The 19207-nt window shown below is 44.6% G+C and overlaps 1 protein-coding gene across 4 annotated transcripts in view; it reads right to left on the reverse strand.

The window, feature by feature from the left end:
* Nucleotides 1-19207, reverse strand: part of TERT (telomerase reverse transcriptase) — a 103343-nt gene that overhangs the window by 70020 nt on the left and 14116 nt on the right. For all 4 annotated transcript variants that reach the window (XM_067557408.1, XM_067557411.1, XM_067557410.1 and 1 more), the window contains 4 exons: nt 18343-18535; nt 14353-14535; nt 12517-12678; nt 1069-1164 (listed from right to left, as the gene is read on the reverse strand). In XM_067557408.1, coding sequence (XP_067413509.1) covers nt 1069-1164; nt 12517-12678; nt 14353-14535; nt 18343-18535 — 634 coding nt within the window. The remainder of the gene's footprint in view (nt 1-1068; nt 1165-12516; nt 12679-14352; nt 14536-18342; nt 18536-19207) is intronic.

Genomic DNA, 19207 nt, shown 5'->3' on the forward strand with positions numbered 1-19207 from the left:
AAGGTTCAGATTTTGTCACACTTATTTTTACTAGAAGTCACGGACATGTCTCGGGCAGTAAACAAAAACCTCATGGAAGCCCATGAGCTGTCTATGACTTTTACTAAAAATAACCAAAGGAAAGGGCTGGCTGCCAGTTGGGACTGACAGCCACTGCCAGGGAGGGGAGGAGGGACACAGCTCCAGCCCTGGCAGACAGGGGGTACAGCTCCAGCCCCCACTGCTGACAACTTCAGCCCTAGCCACAGCCGTTACGGCAGGAGGTGAAGCTGAAGAAGTTACCAAGGTCCGTTAAAATCATAGAATTTGTGACGTCCATGAGTAAATCGTATCCTTAATCATGAGTACAACCTGAGTGTTGAACATTCAGCACTGCAGCTCAGCTTGAGCTACACAGTACCAATATTAGTTGGCAGCAGGAAAAAGCTGTTATTCCAAATGGGGGATAGACTGACCAGTAAATCTTGGAACCCAGCTCATCTTCTTCTTTACCCTGACTCTCTCTTCCTCTAGGACTTGGAGGACCACATGGAGCTACTCCCGGTAGGGTGGAGGATGGCGAGAGAGGGGAAAGGAGAAGGATAGGCTGCTTGGCTATGAATGGGGAGCCCAATCTGCTCTCTTTCTTTATCTCCCCATCAGGTCCTGACATTCTCAGGACAGTGTGCATTGCTGCTGTTGCTCTAGTAATAGCATCAGCCTGAACTAAAAAATCCTGTATATTTAGTTTTTTTTATGATTTCTTTATATATTTGCATACTACTAAAATTATCCCGAGAAACAAAAGCAAGAGAAAGGAAATGACTTTTTAAATAGTTTATATGTTAGTAAAAGTTTAATAGAATTTCATGGAAGAGAGAAAAGATACTCAGTAGGTCCCTTTCTAAATATCAACAGCCCTGCTGGAAGCAAAGATAAAAGAAAAGGTCACAAGAATCTGTTATAATGGAAGGTGTTAGGCAAGTTAAATAAAGGGGGCACTACCAGCTCCCGCTCTAATATATGAACTGAGAATTAACTTATTTGGTTTTCTTCCTCATTTGAAGAGAAATGTCTCATAACAGTTACCTGTTCAACTACTATGGCATTTTGCAGCGTTGTACTCTCTTGCAGATGGGACACAAATAGACTCATATCGGACATAAAATCCTTGAAAGTAGAAACCTGTATATCGAAAGTAAAGAAAAGATTTTAAAATAATCAGCAAAAGATGCTTTAGTTAACAACAATAGTCAATAGTCCTTGTAGGGTGGGGTAAATACCGAAGAAACCTGCCACAATAGCATTTCACTTCAAGAAGGGGAACTACACAAAAATAAGGAAGTTAGTTAAACAGAAATTAAAAAGAACAGTCACAAGAGTGAAATGCTTCCAAACTGCATGGAAACGTTTTAAAAATTACATAAAAGAGGTTCAACCTAAATGTATACCACAAATTTTAAAAAAAACCAAAACAATAAGAGGACCAAAAAAATGCCACCATGACTAAACAACAGAGTAAAAGAGTTGGTTAGAAATAAAAATACATCCTTTGAAAACTGGAAGTCAAATCCTATTTAAGAAAACAGAAAGAAGAATAAACTCTGGCAAGTCAAATGTAAAAGTATAATTAGACAGGCTAAAAAAGAATTTGAAGAACAAATAGCAAAAGACAAAAACAAACAGCACATTTTTTTAAAGTACATCAGAAGCAGGAAGCCTGCCAAAACGTCAGTGGGGCCACGAAACAATTCAGGTGCTAAAAGAGCACACTTGGAAGACAAAACCATTGCAGAGAAGCTCAAGGATTTCTTTGCACTGATCTTCACTGTGAAGAATATGATGGAGATTCCCACATCTGAGCCATTCTTTTCAGGTGACAAATTTGAGGAACTATCCCATACTGAGATGCCAATAGAAATGGTTTTGGAACAAATTGATACATTAAACAGTAATAAGTCAACAGAACCAGAGGGTATTCACCCAAGGGTTTGGAAAGAAACTCAAATATGAAATTGCAAAACTATTAATTTTGTTATGTAACCTATTGCTTAAATCAGCCTCTGTACCAGATGACTGGAGGATAGTTAATGTAATGCCATTTTTAAAAAAGGTTCCCAAGGAGATCTTGGCAATTACAGGCCGGTAAGCCTGACTTCAGTACCAGGCAAATTGGTTGAAACTACAGCAAAGAACAGATATATCAGACAAATAGATGAACGTGGTATGTTGGGAAAGAGTCAACGTGGCTTTTGTAAAGGGAAATGCCTCACCAATCTATTAGAATTCTTTGAGGGGATCAATACACATGTGGACAAGGGTGATCCAGTGGATAGTGTATTTGGAATTTCAGAAAGCCTTTGACAACAAGGTCCATCACCAAAGGCTCTTAAGCAAAGTAAGTAGTCATGGGATAAGAGGGAAGATTCTCTAATGGATCAGTAACTGGTTAAAAGATTGGAAACAAAAGGGTAGGAATAATTAGCCCATTTTCTCAGTAGAAAGAGGTAAATAGTGGGGTCTCCCCAAGGATCTGTACTGGGACCAGTGCTATTCAACCTATTCATAAACAATGTGTCAGAAAGGGGTAAAGAGTGAGGTGGCAAAGTCTGCAGATGATACAAAATAACTCAAGATAGTCCAAAGCTGACTGCAAAAGGATCTCACAAATCTGGGTGACTGGACAACAAAATGGTAGATGAAATTCAATGCTAATAAACACAAAGTGATGCACATTGGAAAACATAATCCCAACTATATATACAAAATGATGGGTTCTAAATTAGCTGTTAACATGCAAGAAAGAAATCTTGGAGTCTTCAGAAGATCTGGTCAATGTACTGAGTGGGCAATACAGAGTTCTCACAGTCTGAGGGCTTCTTGGCACAGAGAAGAGGAGCCTGCACCCCTGTCTGTTTATATAAAACATCACTGTTGTATTATCTATCATGACCAACACTCATTTGCCCTGCAGGTGGGATTGGAAGGTTTGGCAGGCCTGGTGCACTGCTCTCAGCTCTCTGATGTTGATGTGCAGCAAGAGCTTTGCCTGGGATCAGAGGCCTTGGGTCCTGAGCCTCCCTAAATTGGCTCCCCACTCCATTGCTGATATGTCCAGAACTAGGGACAGTGAGGGGTATGATGTGAAGAAAGATACCGCTGTGTAGACTTCCTGTGGGTTCAGCCATCAGAAGAGGGTGTTGATCACTGAGGAAGAAAGCATGACCACCCTTGTCTAAATGGTTTCAGAGGCCTGAGCCACAGGCTTGCATGTTGCATGACGTATGTGCAGGCAACCATATGTCCCAAGAGTTTCAGGAAATGTCTTGCCAAGGTGGTAAGATGGCTTCTGAGGCACTCTATGATGGAGCATATAGCCTGGAATCAGGACACTGGAAAGAAAGCTCTGGGCTGTTTCAAGTTGAGTACCGTCCCTATAAACTCTAACCTCTGGACAGATGAAAGAGTCAATTTCTGTGTGTTTATTAATAGACGTAATTTGTCAAAAATTGACCTTACCATGCTTACACTCAACTCCACCTGTGTCCTGGTGCGATCCTTGATCAGCCAGTCATCAGGGTACAGGTAAAAAACAAGGTTACTTACTAGTAACTGCTGTTCTTCGAGATATGTTGCTTATGTCCATTCCATTATTGGTGTGTGCACGCCTCCAGAACTTTCTTCTCCTTAGCAGATCCCGTAGGGCCGGTTCCGGTGCCCCCTGGAGTCCTGCGCACATATTGCAGTATATGGGGTGCTGCTGGCCCTACGCCCCCTCAGTCCCTTCTTTCCACCAACTCCGGCAGCAGGGACAGGGGGTGGGTCATAGAATGGACATGAGCAACACATCTCAAAGAACAGCAGTTACTGGTAAGTAACCTTGTTTTCTTCTTTGAGTGCTTGCTCATGTCCATTCCATTATAGGTGACTAACAAAGAGTATCTTGGACGTGGGCTGGAGTTAGCAATGAGCTGCCTACAGCACAGCTCTGCTGAAACCTGTTGGACAATGGCGTAGTGGGACGTGAAGGTATGTACCACCGACCAGGCGGTTGTTCTGCAGATGTTCTGCACTGTCGCTCTCGCTAGGAAGACTATAAGCAGGGCTTGAGCTCTGGATGAGTGCACTATGACGGTTCCCGGAAGCGGCACCATTCATCTGCTAGTAGCAGAACTTGATGCAGAAAGTTATCCACAGAGAAATGCGCTGGGCGGAGACAGGTAAGCCTGTCATCCGGTCAGTTACTGCGACAAAGAGCTGCGTCGACCTCTGGAACAGCCTTATACACTTGATGTAGAAGGCCAGGGCCCGTCTTACGTCTAGCGAGTGCCACCTCCAAACCGTGAAAAAGCACAGGAGAAAATTATCTCAGTTACAATGAAACTGGGAAACCTCAACTGAACATTATCTTTATAAAATACAGTAAGGGGCGGGGGCTCTGAGGTTAGCGCCCTAATCTCGGAGACTCTCCTTGCCAAGGTAATAGCCACCTGAAAGGCCACATTCCAGGAAAGCAGGAGCAGAGGGCATGAAGCCATGGCTTCAAAAGGAGACCCATGAATCATGAAAGGATCAGGTTGAGATCCCAAGGAGGCACTAGGTGATGGGTCTATGGATAGAGCCTCTCCACCCTTTTCAGGAACCTAATCGTCATTGGGTGGGAGAGAGCTATCTCCCCTCCAGCAGCTGATGGTAGGCCGATATGGCTGCTAGGTGGGCCTTCAGGGAGGCTGCAGCCAGTCCCTGGAGTTTTAGCTGTAGCAAAATTTTCAGAGGGATAGCTGTGTTAGTCTGTATACAGCAAAAACTATGAGAATCCTATAGCACCTTAAAGACTAACAAATTTCTGCGGGCATAAGCTTTCATGGGCTGCAACCCACTTCATCAGATGTTCCATTTCATGCATCTGATGAAGTGGGTTGCAGCCCACGAAAGCTTATGTCTGCAGAAATTTGTTAGTCCTTAAGGTGCTACAGGATTCTCATTGTTTTGGCTGTAGCAAGTATTCCAGGATCGCCTGCAATGGGGAGAGACTGGGTGGAAAATCCCGGGACTCCGCGCAACAGGCAAAACCGCTTCCATTTAGCCCAGTACACAACCTGCATGGAGGGCTTCCTGCTACCCAGCAGGACTCACTGGGCTTGCACCGAACAGGGTTGCTTGACTTCGCTCAGCCACCAAGCCCCCACGCCATGAGGTGTGGAAAGTCCAGGTCCGGGCACCAAAGGGATCTGGGATCTGAGATCGCGCCGTCTCGGAGCTTCCAGAGGCAGGGAAATTGAGAGGTCCAGTAGCATGCTGAACCCGTGCTGGTGCGGCCAGGCCGGAGCAATTGAGATGGTTTCTGCCCTGTCCCTCTTAATCTTTAGCAGGACTCTGTGCAGGAGGGTAATTGGCAGGAATGCGAACATAAAGCTCCCTGACCGCTGCACCAGGACAGCACCGGCGATCGACCCAGCCCTTTGACCACGGAGAGAGCAGAACTGTGGACAATTCTTGCTCCACACTGATGCAGGCAGGCCCACAGGAGAAAGCCCCACTTCCTGAGGTGCAGTGACCAATCGTGGTGGGGAAAGAACGACCTCATTGTTCCTCCCCCCCCGGAGGTGATACGCCATCAAGTGAAACTCACACCTCACCAAAAGGCCCCATGGACAGATAGCTTCCAGTGATAAGGTTTACGAATGGGCTCTCCCACATCTGTCAATGTAGTATCTGGCCACTGTATTGTCTGTCAGTACTTGTACCGCCTTGCCCGCAATAAAGCAGAGGAACACTGCAAGCCCTGCGAATGGCTCACAGTTCTTTTAAATTGGTGTGCCGGCGTCTCTCTTCCCTTGACCAGACCCATTGTGTGCCAAGGTCAGCACTGATATGGCACTTCATCCTCTGCCCAAGGCATCAGGGTAACCAAGGGAGCCAACTCTTCATATGGAACGCTCCCTAACACTGTCCGAGGAGTCCTCCCCCAGTCTAGGGGGCTAGGGCTGGTGGGGGATCCATGACCACCCAGTCCAGAAGTTGCCTGCTTAGACTGTACACCGAGGCCAGCCAGGACTGAAGTGGCCTGAGCTTCAGGCGACCTAGCCTCACCACATAGGCACAGGCTGCCTTGTGATCTAACAGCTGTAGGCAATGTCTGACTGTTGTCGTATGGCATTGGTGCAGGTGGCCCATCATAGGGGACATTGCCCCAGAGTGCGGCTGGGGCAGGAAGGTCTGGCCCAGAAAGCAACCAGGATTGCACCGACAAATTCCTATGCTGCACCGGAGTTAACGTGAACTTTCGATTGTTTATCATCCGGCCCAGTCAGCAGCAAGCAGTGCATGTCAGGCTCACACTGCTCTGGACTTGGGGCCTGGACCTGCCTCCGATTATCCAATCGTCTAGGTACGGGAAAATTTCGCACCCCCTCCTGCCTCAGGTGCACAGCCACCACCACCAGGCATTTGGTAAACACTCTCAGGGCTGAGGACAGGCCAAAGGGTAAAGCCGTAAACTGTTAGTGGGAGCTGGCCACTATGAAGCGAAAGAAGTGTCTGTGGCTGGGGTAGAATAGAGATACGAAAATATGCATCCTGAGATCAAGGGTGGCGCACCAGTCTCCTGGATCCTGAGATGGGATTATGGGGGCTGAGGAGACCCTGCAAAACTTGAGTCTCTTAAGGTATCTGTTGAGACGACGCAGGTCTAACCTGAGCCTTAGATTCCCATTTTCTTTTGCTCCCTGCCTTGATGCAGGTTGGTCCGATGACCGCAACCTGGAAGAACTTCTAGGGGAGCAGCTCTGCTCCACCCTAGGAAACCGGCCTACAGGAAATCTTCCTCCCCGTACTGGGGATCTCCTGAGCCATTTGGGGGGTCCCAACGCAGGCTTTCCCCGTAACACCAGCCCCTTCTCTCTCATGGAGGTAGGGGGCGGTGGCAGCGTATGCAAGGCCAGCAAGGCTCTTGCCGCCTGAAAGGCCTCCTTTGTCAGTGGTGCCGGTAGCTGACAAGGGGCTCCCCCACTCCCAAGAGTCGGGGGTGGCTCCCTGGCTGGAGACACTGGCTCAGGCAGCGGGTCTCCAAGATCCGACCTCGGTGCAGATCGGTGCTTGACCCCTTCTGTTTAGACGATGTGGGGGAGCGTCCATGCTCCGAGCGCTGTTTCCATCTCTTTGCAGTGCCGAGTCTGGGTCGGTGCCGACGGTGCCCTCTGCACCAATGCTAGGCTGGGTACTGAGGCAGAGCTGGTTGGCTTGGAGCCGGTCACAGCCTCCATGAGCAAGGCTTTTGGGTGGATTTTTCTGGAGGTCTGAAAGCCTTGCAGATCTGCCATTCCCCTTACGATGGGTTTCCCCCCAGCACCTCAGGCAGTGGGGGTCACTTAGCAGGGAAGCCTTCTTGCAGGAGGCACACTGTTTACTGGGAGCGGGGTATGCCCCGGTCACCGAGCTTCAAAGTCTCAGTCGGACTATCCCTAAGTCTCTAACTACCACTAACACCAGTTATTAAGCTAACTAGAAATTAGCACAAAAAATCATGCTAAAGTTCAAAACATGCGGAATTAAGCGCTTGCAATGCAAGCACAGGCAATTCCAGCAACTGTCATGGACAGAAAGAAGGAACTGAGGGGGAGTAGGGCCAGCAGCACCCCATATATTGCGGCATGTGTGCAGGGCTTCAAGGGGCACCAGAGCCGGCCCTACAGGATTTGCTAAGGGGAAAAAATTCCGGTAACCGTGCACAGAGGCACGCACACATCTATAATGGAATGGACATGAGCAAGCACTCGAAGAACTGCACCTTTCACTTCTTCAAGAACACAGCGATGACTGCCATGCACTTGAACACGTGACAGACTGCTGACAATCCAAAGAGGGGGACAGTAAACTGGTAGTGGACATGGTTCACTACAAACTGTAGAAACTTTCTGTGACTTAGGAGAATTGAGACATGAAAGTACACATCCTTCAAGTCGAGGGCGGCATACCAGTCCTCCAGATCCAGGGAGGGAATAATGGAGGCCAAGGAGACCATGAAGAATATAAGTGTCTTCATGAATCTGTTGAGGTTTTGCAAGTCCAGGAGGGGTCTGAGACTGCCTTTGGCTTTCGGGATTAGGAAATAGCGGGAGTAGAAACCTTTGCCGCTTAGCTCCTGAGGAACCTCCTTTACTGCTCTCACTTGTAGGAACATCTGCACCTCTTGAATCAGAAGCTGCTTATGAGAAGGGTCCCTCAAAAGGGATGGGGAGAGGGGTGGAAAGGAGGGAAAGAACTCAATTGTAGGAAGTATCCCAGTCCTACAGTGCACAGTACCCAGTGATCTGAAGCAATCTGGGTCCATGAAAGATAAAAGTGGGATAAACAGTCCAGAAAACATAGAGGTGATGGATCTGAGATGTGAACTGGTGCGTTGCTCTTGGGCGTACCCTCATAAGTTTTGCTTCAACCCGCATGACTGCCTCGCAGACCCCGGTCCTTGGGTGGATGAAGGAGAAGGAGGCCTTCTTCTATAGCTCCTGCAATGCTTCCTGTCTGGGCTGTGTCTGATAAAAGCGAGGGAGGGGCTGTGGCTTAATGTGCTTCCTCTGAAGAGCCAGGGTATGGAGTCCACAGGATTTAAGGGTGGCGCTCGAGTCCTTTAGACTATAGAGTTTTGAGTCGGTCTGCTTGGAGAAAAGGGATGTGCCCATGAATGGGAGGTCCTGCACAGTTTGTTGGACCTCATAAGGGAGGCCCGAGGACTGTAGCCATGAACTCCGCCCCATAGCCACAGCTGATGCCATGAGCTCTGCCTCATAGCCACAGCTGATGCCATGGCCTGGGCTACTGAATCAGCCATGTCAAGTGCAGTCTGTAACGATGCTTTCATCACAGTCCTGCCCTTTTCAACTTTAACAGGTTGAAAACTCCACCCTGGAATCCTGAAGTAGCAGCTCTTTAAACTTCATCATGGCCCCCCACGAGTTAAAGTTATATCAGCTAAGGAGCTCTTGCTAGTTAGAAATGTGAAGCTAGAGCCCTCTGGTAGAATATATTATCCTACCAAAGAGGTCCAGCTTTTTAGCTGGAGGGTGGGTGAATGTACAAAAACTCAAACCCCTCAGATGGAACAAAATATTTTCTTTCCACCCTTTTCGCTGTAGGGTGCAAAGAGGCTGGAGCTTGCCACTAGGTCTTAATGGGCTCCAGAATAGCACTGTGTACTGGAAGAACCACTTGGGATGGGCATACTGGGGCCAGGATGTCCACCAGGGAATTGGCAGTCTCCAAGACTTCCTCCATTTGGACCCTGAAGTTTTGGGCCATCCTCCATGGGCGCCAAGTATTATAGGCAGGGGAAGGCTTAGCCTTTCCAAACAGCCAGGTGCAGCTCCACCCATGCTCCACCCTAAAGCCCTACCCTTTCCTGCTGCATCCTGCTCTTCCCAGCCCAGGCAGGAGCAGGTCCAGGCAGGCACTGCAGCAGCTCTTCCCACCTTTGCTCAGCCTCTCTTGAATAAGGTGGGGCTGGAGGGGGAGCAAGCCAGCCATTGGTCCAGGACTTCGGGTCATCCTGCGCTTGGACTGCCCGGCTGATGCTCCGGGGTGACTGGGGCCACGTGTGGCTGAGGCCACTGGCCAGGACACAGGGCAGCTGGGACATGGGGTGGCTGGGGCGGCCTAGCTGGCACTGGGTCTGCCTGGCTGGGACTCAGAGTGGGCACACTGGAATGGGGCTCCTCCAGCTGCAGTGGGGGGGGGGCAGTTCCAGCAGCAGTGAGAGAGGGGGCAGAAGAGAAGGGGTGTGGCCTCGGGCAGAAGGAGCGGGGCCATGGGTTAGCCTCCCCTAATGGGCGGTTCATCTGCCACCCATGCCACCCTCCTTAGAAGTTGTTGATGACCCTGCTGTCATCAAGGATAGGTGCCATGGAGGTCCCCACTACTGCCTTGTCAGGGGATAAGGATGATGATTCTGGGATGGGTACAGGCTCTTGCTCCTGACCCTCCGCTCCTAGAGGGGTCTCTCAGTGCCGGCTCCTCTGGCTTGGTGCCATTGTGCTATTCTTAAACAGAGGGGGGATAGCTCTGCTCTCTGATGCTGCCAAGAGTGATTGTCTTGAATAAGACACTGGGGCTTGATGAAATGCTCATGGAGTCCTGAAGGGCCACTGCAGTGGTACCTACCATTGTTGGGTCAGGTCATGGGAGAAAAACTCTGTCCTGGATCTGCCCTTGAGTGCCGCCACTCTGACTGGTGCCAGCTCCATCTTGATGTATATGATTCTGGCTCCAATTCCTACAGATGTGCAGTACCGGATGGTGCCGGTGAGCAGCGCCGTGAGGTGGGTGACTGATGCGGCATCATTGCTGGCTTCCCCCTTGATGGCACCTGATGTTTCAGTGCTGCAGACACTGCTCTCTTTACTGGTGCCCGTTCCCATCTGGTGAGAGATGACAGTACCATGAGTGAAATCAGTTCCCTAGCTGCCTCGAACACCTCAGGCGTGGCAGGCAGAACCAGCTGTCCTCTGTGGCTCTCCTGGGAGGATGAGTCCGGTGGCACCGTACTTGACGGATCCCTTCCTAGGGATGGAGTCAACAGCACCATGGAACTCAAGTGGCCCGGCACAGTGCACGCAGCAGGTCTCAGTATGGAGGAGCACCCCCTCTCCATTTTCTTTTGCTTTTTGCACAGCACCAGGAATCGGGATTGGTGCTGGGCATCTCCATGAGTGGAGCTTCTTGGCACCGGAGAGCCCTGATGGTTCTGAGAGTCTCTCGATGAAGAGTCTCTCCTCGTTGCCGGGCCTTCCGCATTGATGCGGGCATGTTCCACTCCACACCGAGGCACTGGGAGCCAGGTCAGCTTGACTCATCTCTGAGTGAGGGCGAAGTGCACTCGCCATCAGGAAGAACTTAAACCTCTGGTCCCTATCTTTCTTAGTCCTGGGATGGAATCCCCTGTAGATCTTGCTGTGGTCCTTCTGGTGGGATTCTCCCAGGCACATCAAGCAGGTTGTGTGAGAGTCACTCCTGGGCATAGGCTTATAGTATGACCCTCACAATTTAAACCCTGAAGACCAAGGCATGCCCAGTCCCCAGGGAAAGAATGTGACCCCAACAAGTGGGGTCATACTCTACTCCGACTTACTACACTACTATATCTCTATACACACAACCTAACTATTTGTTTAAAACTATTTACAGATACAGAAAATAAGTCCACTGGGGAATTGCTTGCAGATGCAAGAGAAACCAGGCATTCCCATGACCGTCACGGACGATAAGAAGGAACAGAAGGGGCAGCAGGGCTCTATATACGATGCCATGGGGGCACAACTCCAGGGGGCACCAGACCCAACTTAACAGATACCACTAGGGGAAAACCCTTCCACTGGCAATGCACATGGCACACGCACACCTACACTGGAATCTGCATGAGCAAGCACTTGAAGAAGATATATTAGAATTGGAAAAAATATAAAGAAGGGCAATAAAAATCATGAAGGGTATGGAACAATTTCCATATGAAGAAAGATTAAAAAGACTGGGACTGTTCAGCTTAGAAAAGAGATGACTAAGTGAGGGGGAATATAACTCACGTCTATACAATCATGAATGGGGTGGAAAAAGTGAATAAGGAAGTGTTATTTACCCCTTCAAATAACACAAGAACCAGTGATCACCCAATCCAATTAATAGGCAGCAAGTTTAAAACAAACAAAAGAATGTACTTCTTCGCACAATGCATAGTCAACCTGTTGCCAGGGGATGTTGTGAAAGCTGAAAGTATAACTAGTTCAAAAAAGAATTAGATAAGTTCATGGAGGACAGGTCCATCAGTGGCTATTACCCAAGATGGTCCAGGACACAACCTTATGCTCTGGGTGTCCCTAACACGCTCACAGCCAGAAGTTGGGACTAGATGACAAGGGATGGGTCACTCGATAATCACCCTGTTCTGTTCATTTCCTCTGAAGCATCCAGCACTGGCCACTGTGAGAAACCAGGATATTGGGCTAGATGCATCACTGGCCTGACCCAGCATGGCCATTCTTATGTTCAGTGGGTCAAATTCTGTTGTGTTATATAACAACCCATTAACTTAACTATCATTAAAACAATGAAAACTCCAAAAGTCAGTTCAGATATGGTTTTCATGTCACAAAGCGGACAGTTGTTTTAAACTGCAGGGGCCATCAGGATTTACCCAACTGTAAGTCCTTTGTTACCACAAACTTGCATGATACTGGGACAGGGTGCAGGACCAACAACATCTACCTAGTAAAGAGAGTAACTCAGACTTCCCTTACTACTCACATTGCACAGGTGCTCAGGGGAAGGGGACAGAAGAATAACTGTTGGGAAGCCTGGGGAAATAGGCCTTGTCTCCACCAGCAAATTCCGCATATGAAGTGTGGTTGTGGGTTTTGTTCTTTTTTTAAGAATGTCCATGTATGTGGTAACTAGATAATTAAGCTGAGGCTTGTTATTTAAAAAAGAGCTAAACAGATAGGTTCCAATGCAGAAAAATGTTAATAGCAAGAAGAAATCGACTAGTCATACCTGTCTTCTATAGTATTTTCTGATCTGTCCATTCATGGTAATCTTGATCATTGCATAGCGCCGTATACAGTAGACTGTTCTTTTCTCAGGAGCTAGGATTTGTGACACCACTTCCACAAGTTTCTCATGAGGAATAGTATCATAAGCTCCAGTGACATCAGCCTGAAATAGAAAAAAAATCAACCTCATATAATGCTACTTATCAGTGCTACTGTAAATAGCCTTGTACACATAAAAACAAAGCTAAGGTAAAAGGACAAAATTGCACAGAATATATTAGGCCTATTAGGCCATTTAGTCCAATTCACTGACAAAAAGGAAAGGCTATGTTCTTTATGCTGAATAATCCATTCCCTTATTCAGACAAGTGGGGATGCCCAAACCATCAGATTTAACTGAATTTAAGCTTTTATTATAAGGGGAGTGCTAGTGATCCCTATATTTAGGTTGCTTGACACCTTCTATTATTAAAATAATAGTGTCTGATCACAAAAATAGAAATTGACAGATTGTGAATGTATACGGAGCAGAATTAAGGTTTCACACGAAACCTTGATTCTAACATTTCTTAACTTTCCAGTGCTTGACTCTGCATTCTAAATAACTTTATTGTAATAATTTTGTATGTGTTTTTATGAAAAGATTCAATTATGAGCATGAAGATGACCTATCCAATGTCATCCTGAGTTTGCAGTCAGCTGCTGTGCTCCTACCACTGTTCATGGCATTGCCAAAAAAGGCAAAATAAAGTTAAGTGTCAGGTCAGTTTCACTGCTGCTATTCAGAACTTTTTGTGCAGTGATGCTGCTTGGAAAAGCAATGAGAAGCACCTCAGGCAAACAACAGAAGTATTCAAAGGAGAGGACTGCTGAAAATTGAGGTCAGGGAAGAAATAGAGGATAATAATCCCACTGGATCATTGGGAAATGATCCTCACTTTGTGTTATTGAAGTAGCTGAACATAAGACCTTCAGTGCTAAAAGCATGAGCCTCTTCCATTTGAGATAAAGTAGTAGCTCCTTAAATTATTTAATCCCTTAATTGGACCAATCAGTAGAAAGGAGATTGAGACAGGCAAGGGGTTACACTTGTAGCAGCCAGAAGGCTATAGGGTGAGCTTGGGTGTCCCACATCCAGCAGGAAAAGGGGGGTAGGCAGATGGGGGAGGCTCCAAATTTATCCAAAAGATTTACTAGTTAGAGGCAAACCAAAAAATAAATTAATTAATTAAAAAGCAGCCTCTGAAGAAGGGCCGAGTACAGAACAGGAGGCTAAGAGGGCTGGGCTTGCCACCAGAATGGTACTCCTGAACTTCACATATATAAAACCTTCACACATCCTGGTCATCTTTCATATCAGCATTTTGCTTGCAGAGATACTTTTTTGACTAAAAACCCAACTGGCAAATTTTCCCAAGCCCTAAACTTACATTTTAAAGAAAATAAAATCCCAACCAACACACATCCCTGCCCATATACACCTGTACAAATAGTGCTAGAAGCTATTAAACAAGTGCACACATGATCCACAATACTTTGACTACTGCCTGATTCTAGAAAAAGAAATGAAGCACTCCACTCACTAGGAAAAAATTTGCACAATGGAAACAGAAAAATGAAGTGAGATCAGCTCCCTGTGTTGCATTAAGATCAGCTGTTGCTGAAAAACAACTGTACGCTCAGCTTATCATCAGTAGAAGAACTTTACAAGCTCACCTTTAAAGAGACAGCTTAAAGAAAAAAAAGAGGTCCAAAATAAAATTTAAAAAAATAAAAGCTTTCATAGTTTCAACACCATCAGTTTGAACAATGGAGAAAAAAATTAATGGAAACATACCTTTACATAGTAGAAACGAGGTACTTTATCATTTAGTTCAAGAACCTCGGAAACAAATTTCCTCCATATTTTATATATATCATCTTTCCCAAACACTGAGGAGCCCAGGAGACTGGGGTTTTCAGTTCGTTCATAATTCAGGGCACTAAATAGATTTTTAAGTTGAGTGTTGAAATAATGCACCTATGGGAAACCAAAAGCCAAACTCAAAACGTTATATTTCACATTCAGTATGTAGATTTTACTTAGACAAAAAATGAGCACTCAGAGCTCTAACAATTATTGAAATTACAGTGTGTTAAAAAAGGCAACAAGTAAACAAAGTCAACTCACATCTTTACTATATTTTCTCTAGTGAGCTGTACTACACAAAAAGCCTCAGTTTCATAGCAACAAAAACAGCCTCAAAGCTTTTTAATCACACTTATTCCTGTTGCAAACAATTTTACATTACATAAGTCTCCTGCAGCCAATCAGAGCTGCACACAACTCCCTCTGAAACCAACAAATGACATCAAAGAGTTGCCAGAGCTAGCCGCTCAAGAGTGCTGAATGGAGGAGCTATCTTTATTCCAGAAGACAAAAAATTACTTCCTCAGGATTCCCATCTCTTGCTTGCCTCAAAGTTTGCGGATTACAAATCCTCCCAAATTTGTATACAGGCTGTAGAACTCTCTCCTTCTCTCAATGTTAATCATGACAAGGGTGTACAGAAATTTATAGTTTCAGAAATTTGTTGGTGTTTCAAAGCACTTGTTTTTACAGTGAAAATCAATTACAGGTTTAAATACAATCTGTGAAAACTCAGATTAGATTTTATTTCTTTAATAGAACAATGCCACCATATCTGATTTTATTTTAATGGATTAGTAACTATTTTTTAACAAAATTACTGGCTAATCTACTTCAACTTTTTTGAGTAATGGTGACAATTCACATTCTGTCACTAATCGCTGTCCAGACAATGACCATGAAAGCACCTTATTTTAAAAAATACTTTGCACCTGCAAAATCTGCTCCTGAAGTTGTACTGTTGATGTAAAACTAAGTACTTGCACCTCTAGTTACCACATGAGAGGTGGTTATTTGGTAGAGAAAAGGTGCAAATTACACACACAAAAAAGGGATACTGTGTTATGTACTTCTTGTACACAATAGTTTACACAGCTGCTACTAACAGACTGGACATCTGTATCAGATATAGAAAGACTACAGAGGTTACTTCTCAGAGACACTCACCCAGAGGTGTTCACTATATGGCTAATGCTTAGTTTAAAGAAGGTATTTTTATTAGCTGATCATTATAATACAGTTTAGCATTCCATTACCTCTCCCTCTTTAAGTTCTACATTCCTACCATTTACAAAACATACACTATCTTTGAGTTCAGTAAGTATCAGTCTGTTAAGTGTCTCTGAATCGTACTGGTTTACTAATTAAATGACCTGAATGCATAACAACTTGGTCATTTGGCTGTCTATTAGTTGCAATGACTGGTTGTGGTCAGTTTGAAATCGTTGTGTCTTCTTCTCATTCTGCATTCACCATCTCTAGAGTCTGCTCTGTTGATTATTCCTCCTGAGGAACAAACTGAAGATGTTAATGGTTATTGTTGAACTCTCCACTGTCAATCTTGATCACATATGATCTGGACCCCCAATTTTTTTTCTTTACTACAGCTGGAGTTATCCATACTTCTTGTCCATCCAATTTGACACGAACACAATCATCAGGTGCTGGACCCAGCTGTTCTCTGACTGTCATCTTTTTGCTTTTTTATCCAATTTGGCTACTGTCTTCATGTCTGGCCACTTTGGAGATAGTTTCTTTTCCAAAACCTGTAGTTCTGAGTTATCTTCTCATCAGCAATTGTGCTGGACTAAATTCAATAGCTGCTATTGGTGTTGATCTGTAACTCAGAAAAGCAAGGAATCAATCTTCCTCCCATAAGCTTTTCTTGGCTGTCTGTACAGCACTTTCAGCCTCTTCCATTCACTGGTAGTAATGTGGGCTGCTAGTAATATAACCAAAAACATATTCCATTCAGAATTACTTAAGTTCTGCTGCAAGGAATTGTGATCGGTTGTCTATCACTAGTTGTTCTGGAATACCGAAATGAGCCAAGGGGCACTTCAGTTCTCAATAATACTGTGACATCTTATGTCTGTCAATAACATTAGTTCTTTATACCCAGAAAAACAGTCCACTACGACCAGGTAAGGATGTCTTCTGAATTGGTATAAATTCACAGCTAGTCTCTTCCAAAGTCTGTGCAGTAAGGGTGTTTGCACAATGTATGGTTCAACATTGTCTGCTAAGCTAATTTTTACTGGATCTACTTTCAGAAGTCCAATAACATAAAATCTCTATCAAATTCTTCCCCCTTTCTCACTAGGCCCATCACTGTTGCCATGTTGCAACTGACATTGTTGGTCTTTGATCACATGTACTCTGAATGCATAGCTTTTGTCTTTGTAAGCTGCTTCTGTGGTGAACTGGTCCATGCAGTTTAGAATATCTCCAGGGCTAGTCAGAGCTATTGCAGGTGACTTTAGCTCTGGGAGAGGTTGAAGACGATTGTAAGTCCCTTCTGAGATGACTGCAACAAGTCAATAGTCTTGCCATGAATATTCAAGTTCATTCTTGAGGCAAGTTTTGTGTAGTCACAAGTGATAGATCTCAGAAAGAATTGTTTTTGATTGACCGTAATATGAGTTAACTCCCTGACACCTTTGGTGAAGCAAATAACTGAAAAGTCCGTATTTTGTGCTTTATTACCCCTTACACTTTTGACAAAACATACATCTGTTGGGTTATGAATTCTCCCACAACTTGTGAAGTTTGGCTGTAATGTTTTGGTTTGACTGGAACATGTCCCTCTTGGCCTGGAATTTCTCTCACCTTGCCTCAGGGTTTTTTAATGACTTTTAGCCTTCCTTTGCTGTGTACAGCTTCTAAGCAACTCTTTCACAGCACAGGATGGACTTGTTGTGGGGATGAATCAGGGTTGTGCAGTGAATGAAGCTGGTGTTTGTAGGACTCTATCCTCATTTGTTTCAGAAATTGAAAAATGTGCAGTAAATAAGGCACAGGATTTTCAGGAAAAAAAAGGACAGTCTTATAGTTTAGGGAATGACATCCTGGAGAAATTAATTCAATCCCTGTCTCTACTCACAGAATTTCTGTATGCTGCTGTGCAAGTCATTTAAAACAAATTTTTCATGAATGGCCATTAATTGTGTCATTTCATGGGTGCACAATTTGAGACCCAATGCGCCAGATTTGCAGTAATGCTGAGCATTCACAACTGCAACTGAAGTCAATTGGAGCTGTACTTGGAACATATAAAGTATGATAAATATGCTAAATATTCTGAAGATTAGGCCGCAGGCATCTCAATTCAGGAATCCCAAATTACTTCAACAATTTTGGTCTTCATATTCTTCTCTGCCTTAGTTTCACCATCTGTAAGCTGGGAGTAGTAACCCCTCATTTTACTCAGGTGTTGTGAATGTTTGTGAAGCACTTTGATACCATGGTGAAAGCATCACATAAAAAACCATGAGGAAATTATAAATTCATTGTTTTCACTGCACGGTTTGGATTCTTTGCAGTAAATAAGGGATGGGTCCATACACAGTGGACAATGAGTATTAAAATAAATGTTGAACAACTGTCCAGTCAGTTAACACTAGCCAAACTGGATACTGAATGAACCCAAGGGAGAAAGAGATGGCGCATGAGGGATTAGTATGTGATCTTATAATTAAAAAGACTGTCATCATGCATATGCATGAGGAGGGGCCAAATTACGGTTGCAAGGCCAATTTTAGTTCTGATATTTCCCGATTGTTGAGTGCCTCAGTTTGCAATCTTATTTTCAAATTTATTTTATTTATACATCATAATATTAACACCTTTCCACAACCCTCTTGGGTATTACTTACAACATGACAAAAATGAACATAAGCAAATTCAAAATACAGTGACCTTCTTGTCTCTGCTTTCCCTGCTCAATGTTTTTGCTCCAACAACACTGCTCACTTTTACTATAGGTCTCAACCCATTTGGTTTAGGGATGAACCGAAGTTTTGATGCCATAGGAATACAACATTTCTTCTGCTGTACTGTTTCAATCTCCTCTGCTGATAATGCACGAAGATGCACTTTGGCAAAATGGTTTCTAAAATAAAAATGGACATTAAGATTTACTGCATTTAAATATAAATGTTTTATTTCCTGAAACTGAATACTTCACTCAGAAGACAATCACAGATATTCAATTATCTGTGTGGAAACTACCTTACCAATGGGTAATCCAAGAAACTAGATTATGCTAAAAGAACAGAACATGTGTATGATTTTTTTAAAAAAAATGTCATTGAACCATTTGATGATGTAAAATATTGCAAAAATAAGTTATTTACATTTCTGCTTGTTCCCACCCAAATTAGCATCAATAAAGAATGAGATCCAAATTTAATGCAGCAAATGAAAATGAACTATTATAACCCAACTAGCCGAATATATTTAGAAAATTTGAAATATTTCTACTAAAATAGGAAACTAGATTTTTCACCTCCTGTAAGTTGACAAACTGGGTTTAGATTTAAAAAGGGCTTTATGAAGAGCCACAAAAGACTAAATTCATCCATCCTCCTGTAAGTGGATCATTCCTTCCGCCCCTTGGTCACTATTATTTAATTTTGTCCCTTGCCCACTGACCACTGAAACTTTGGGCTCAACTTCAACATTTGTCAGTTTATCAAGACAAAATTCAGCAATGAAGTTGAACAGAATCAGCCAAATGGCCAAATCCCAGTCCTTGTGTAGTCTAAATATAGGAAGCCATAGG

The sequence above is a fragment of the Emydura macquarii genome, unplaced genomic scaffold (assembly GCF_026122565.2).
Source record: "Emydura macquarii macquarii isolate MOO-44397 ecotype Brisbane River unplaced genomic scaffold, CSIRO-AGI_Emac_v2 contig_1827, whole genome shotgun sequence".
In the NCBI taxonomy this organism is placed as follows: Eukaryota; Metazoa; Chordata; order Testudines; family Chelidae; genus Emydura; species Emydura macquarii.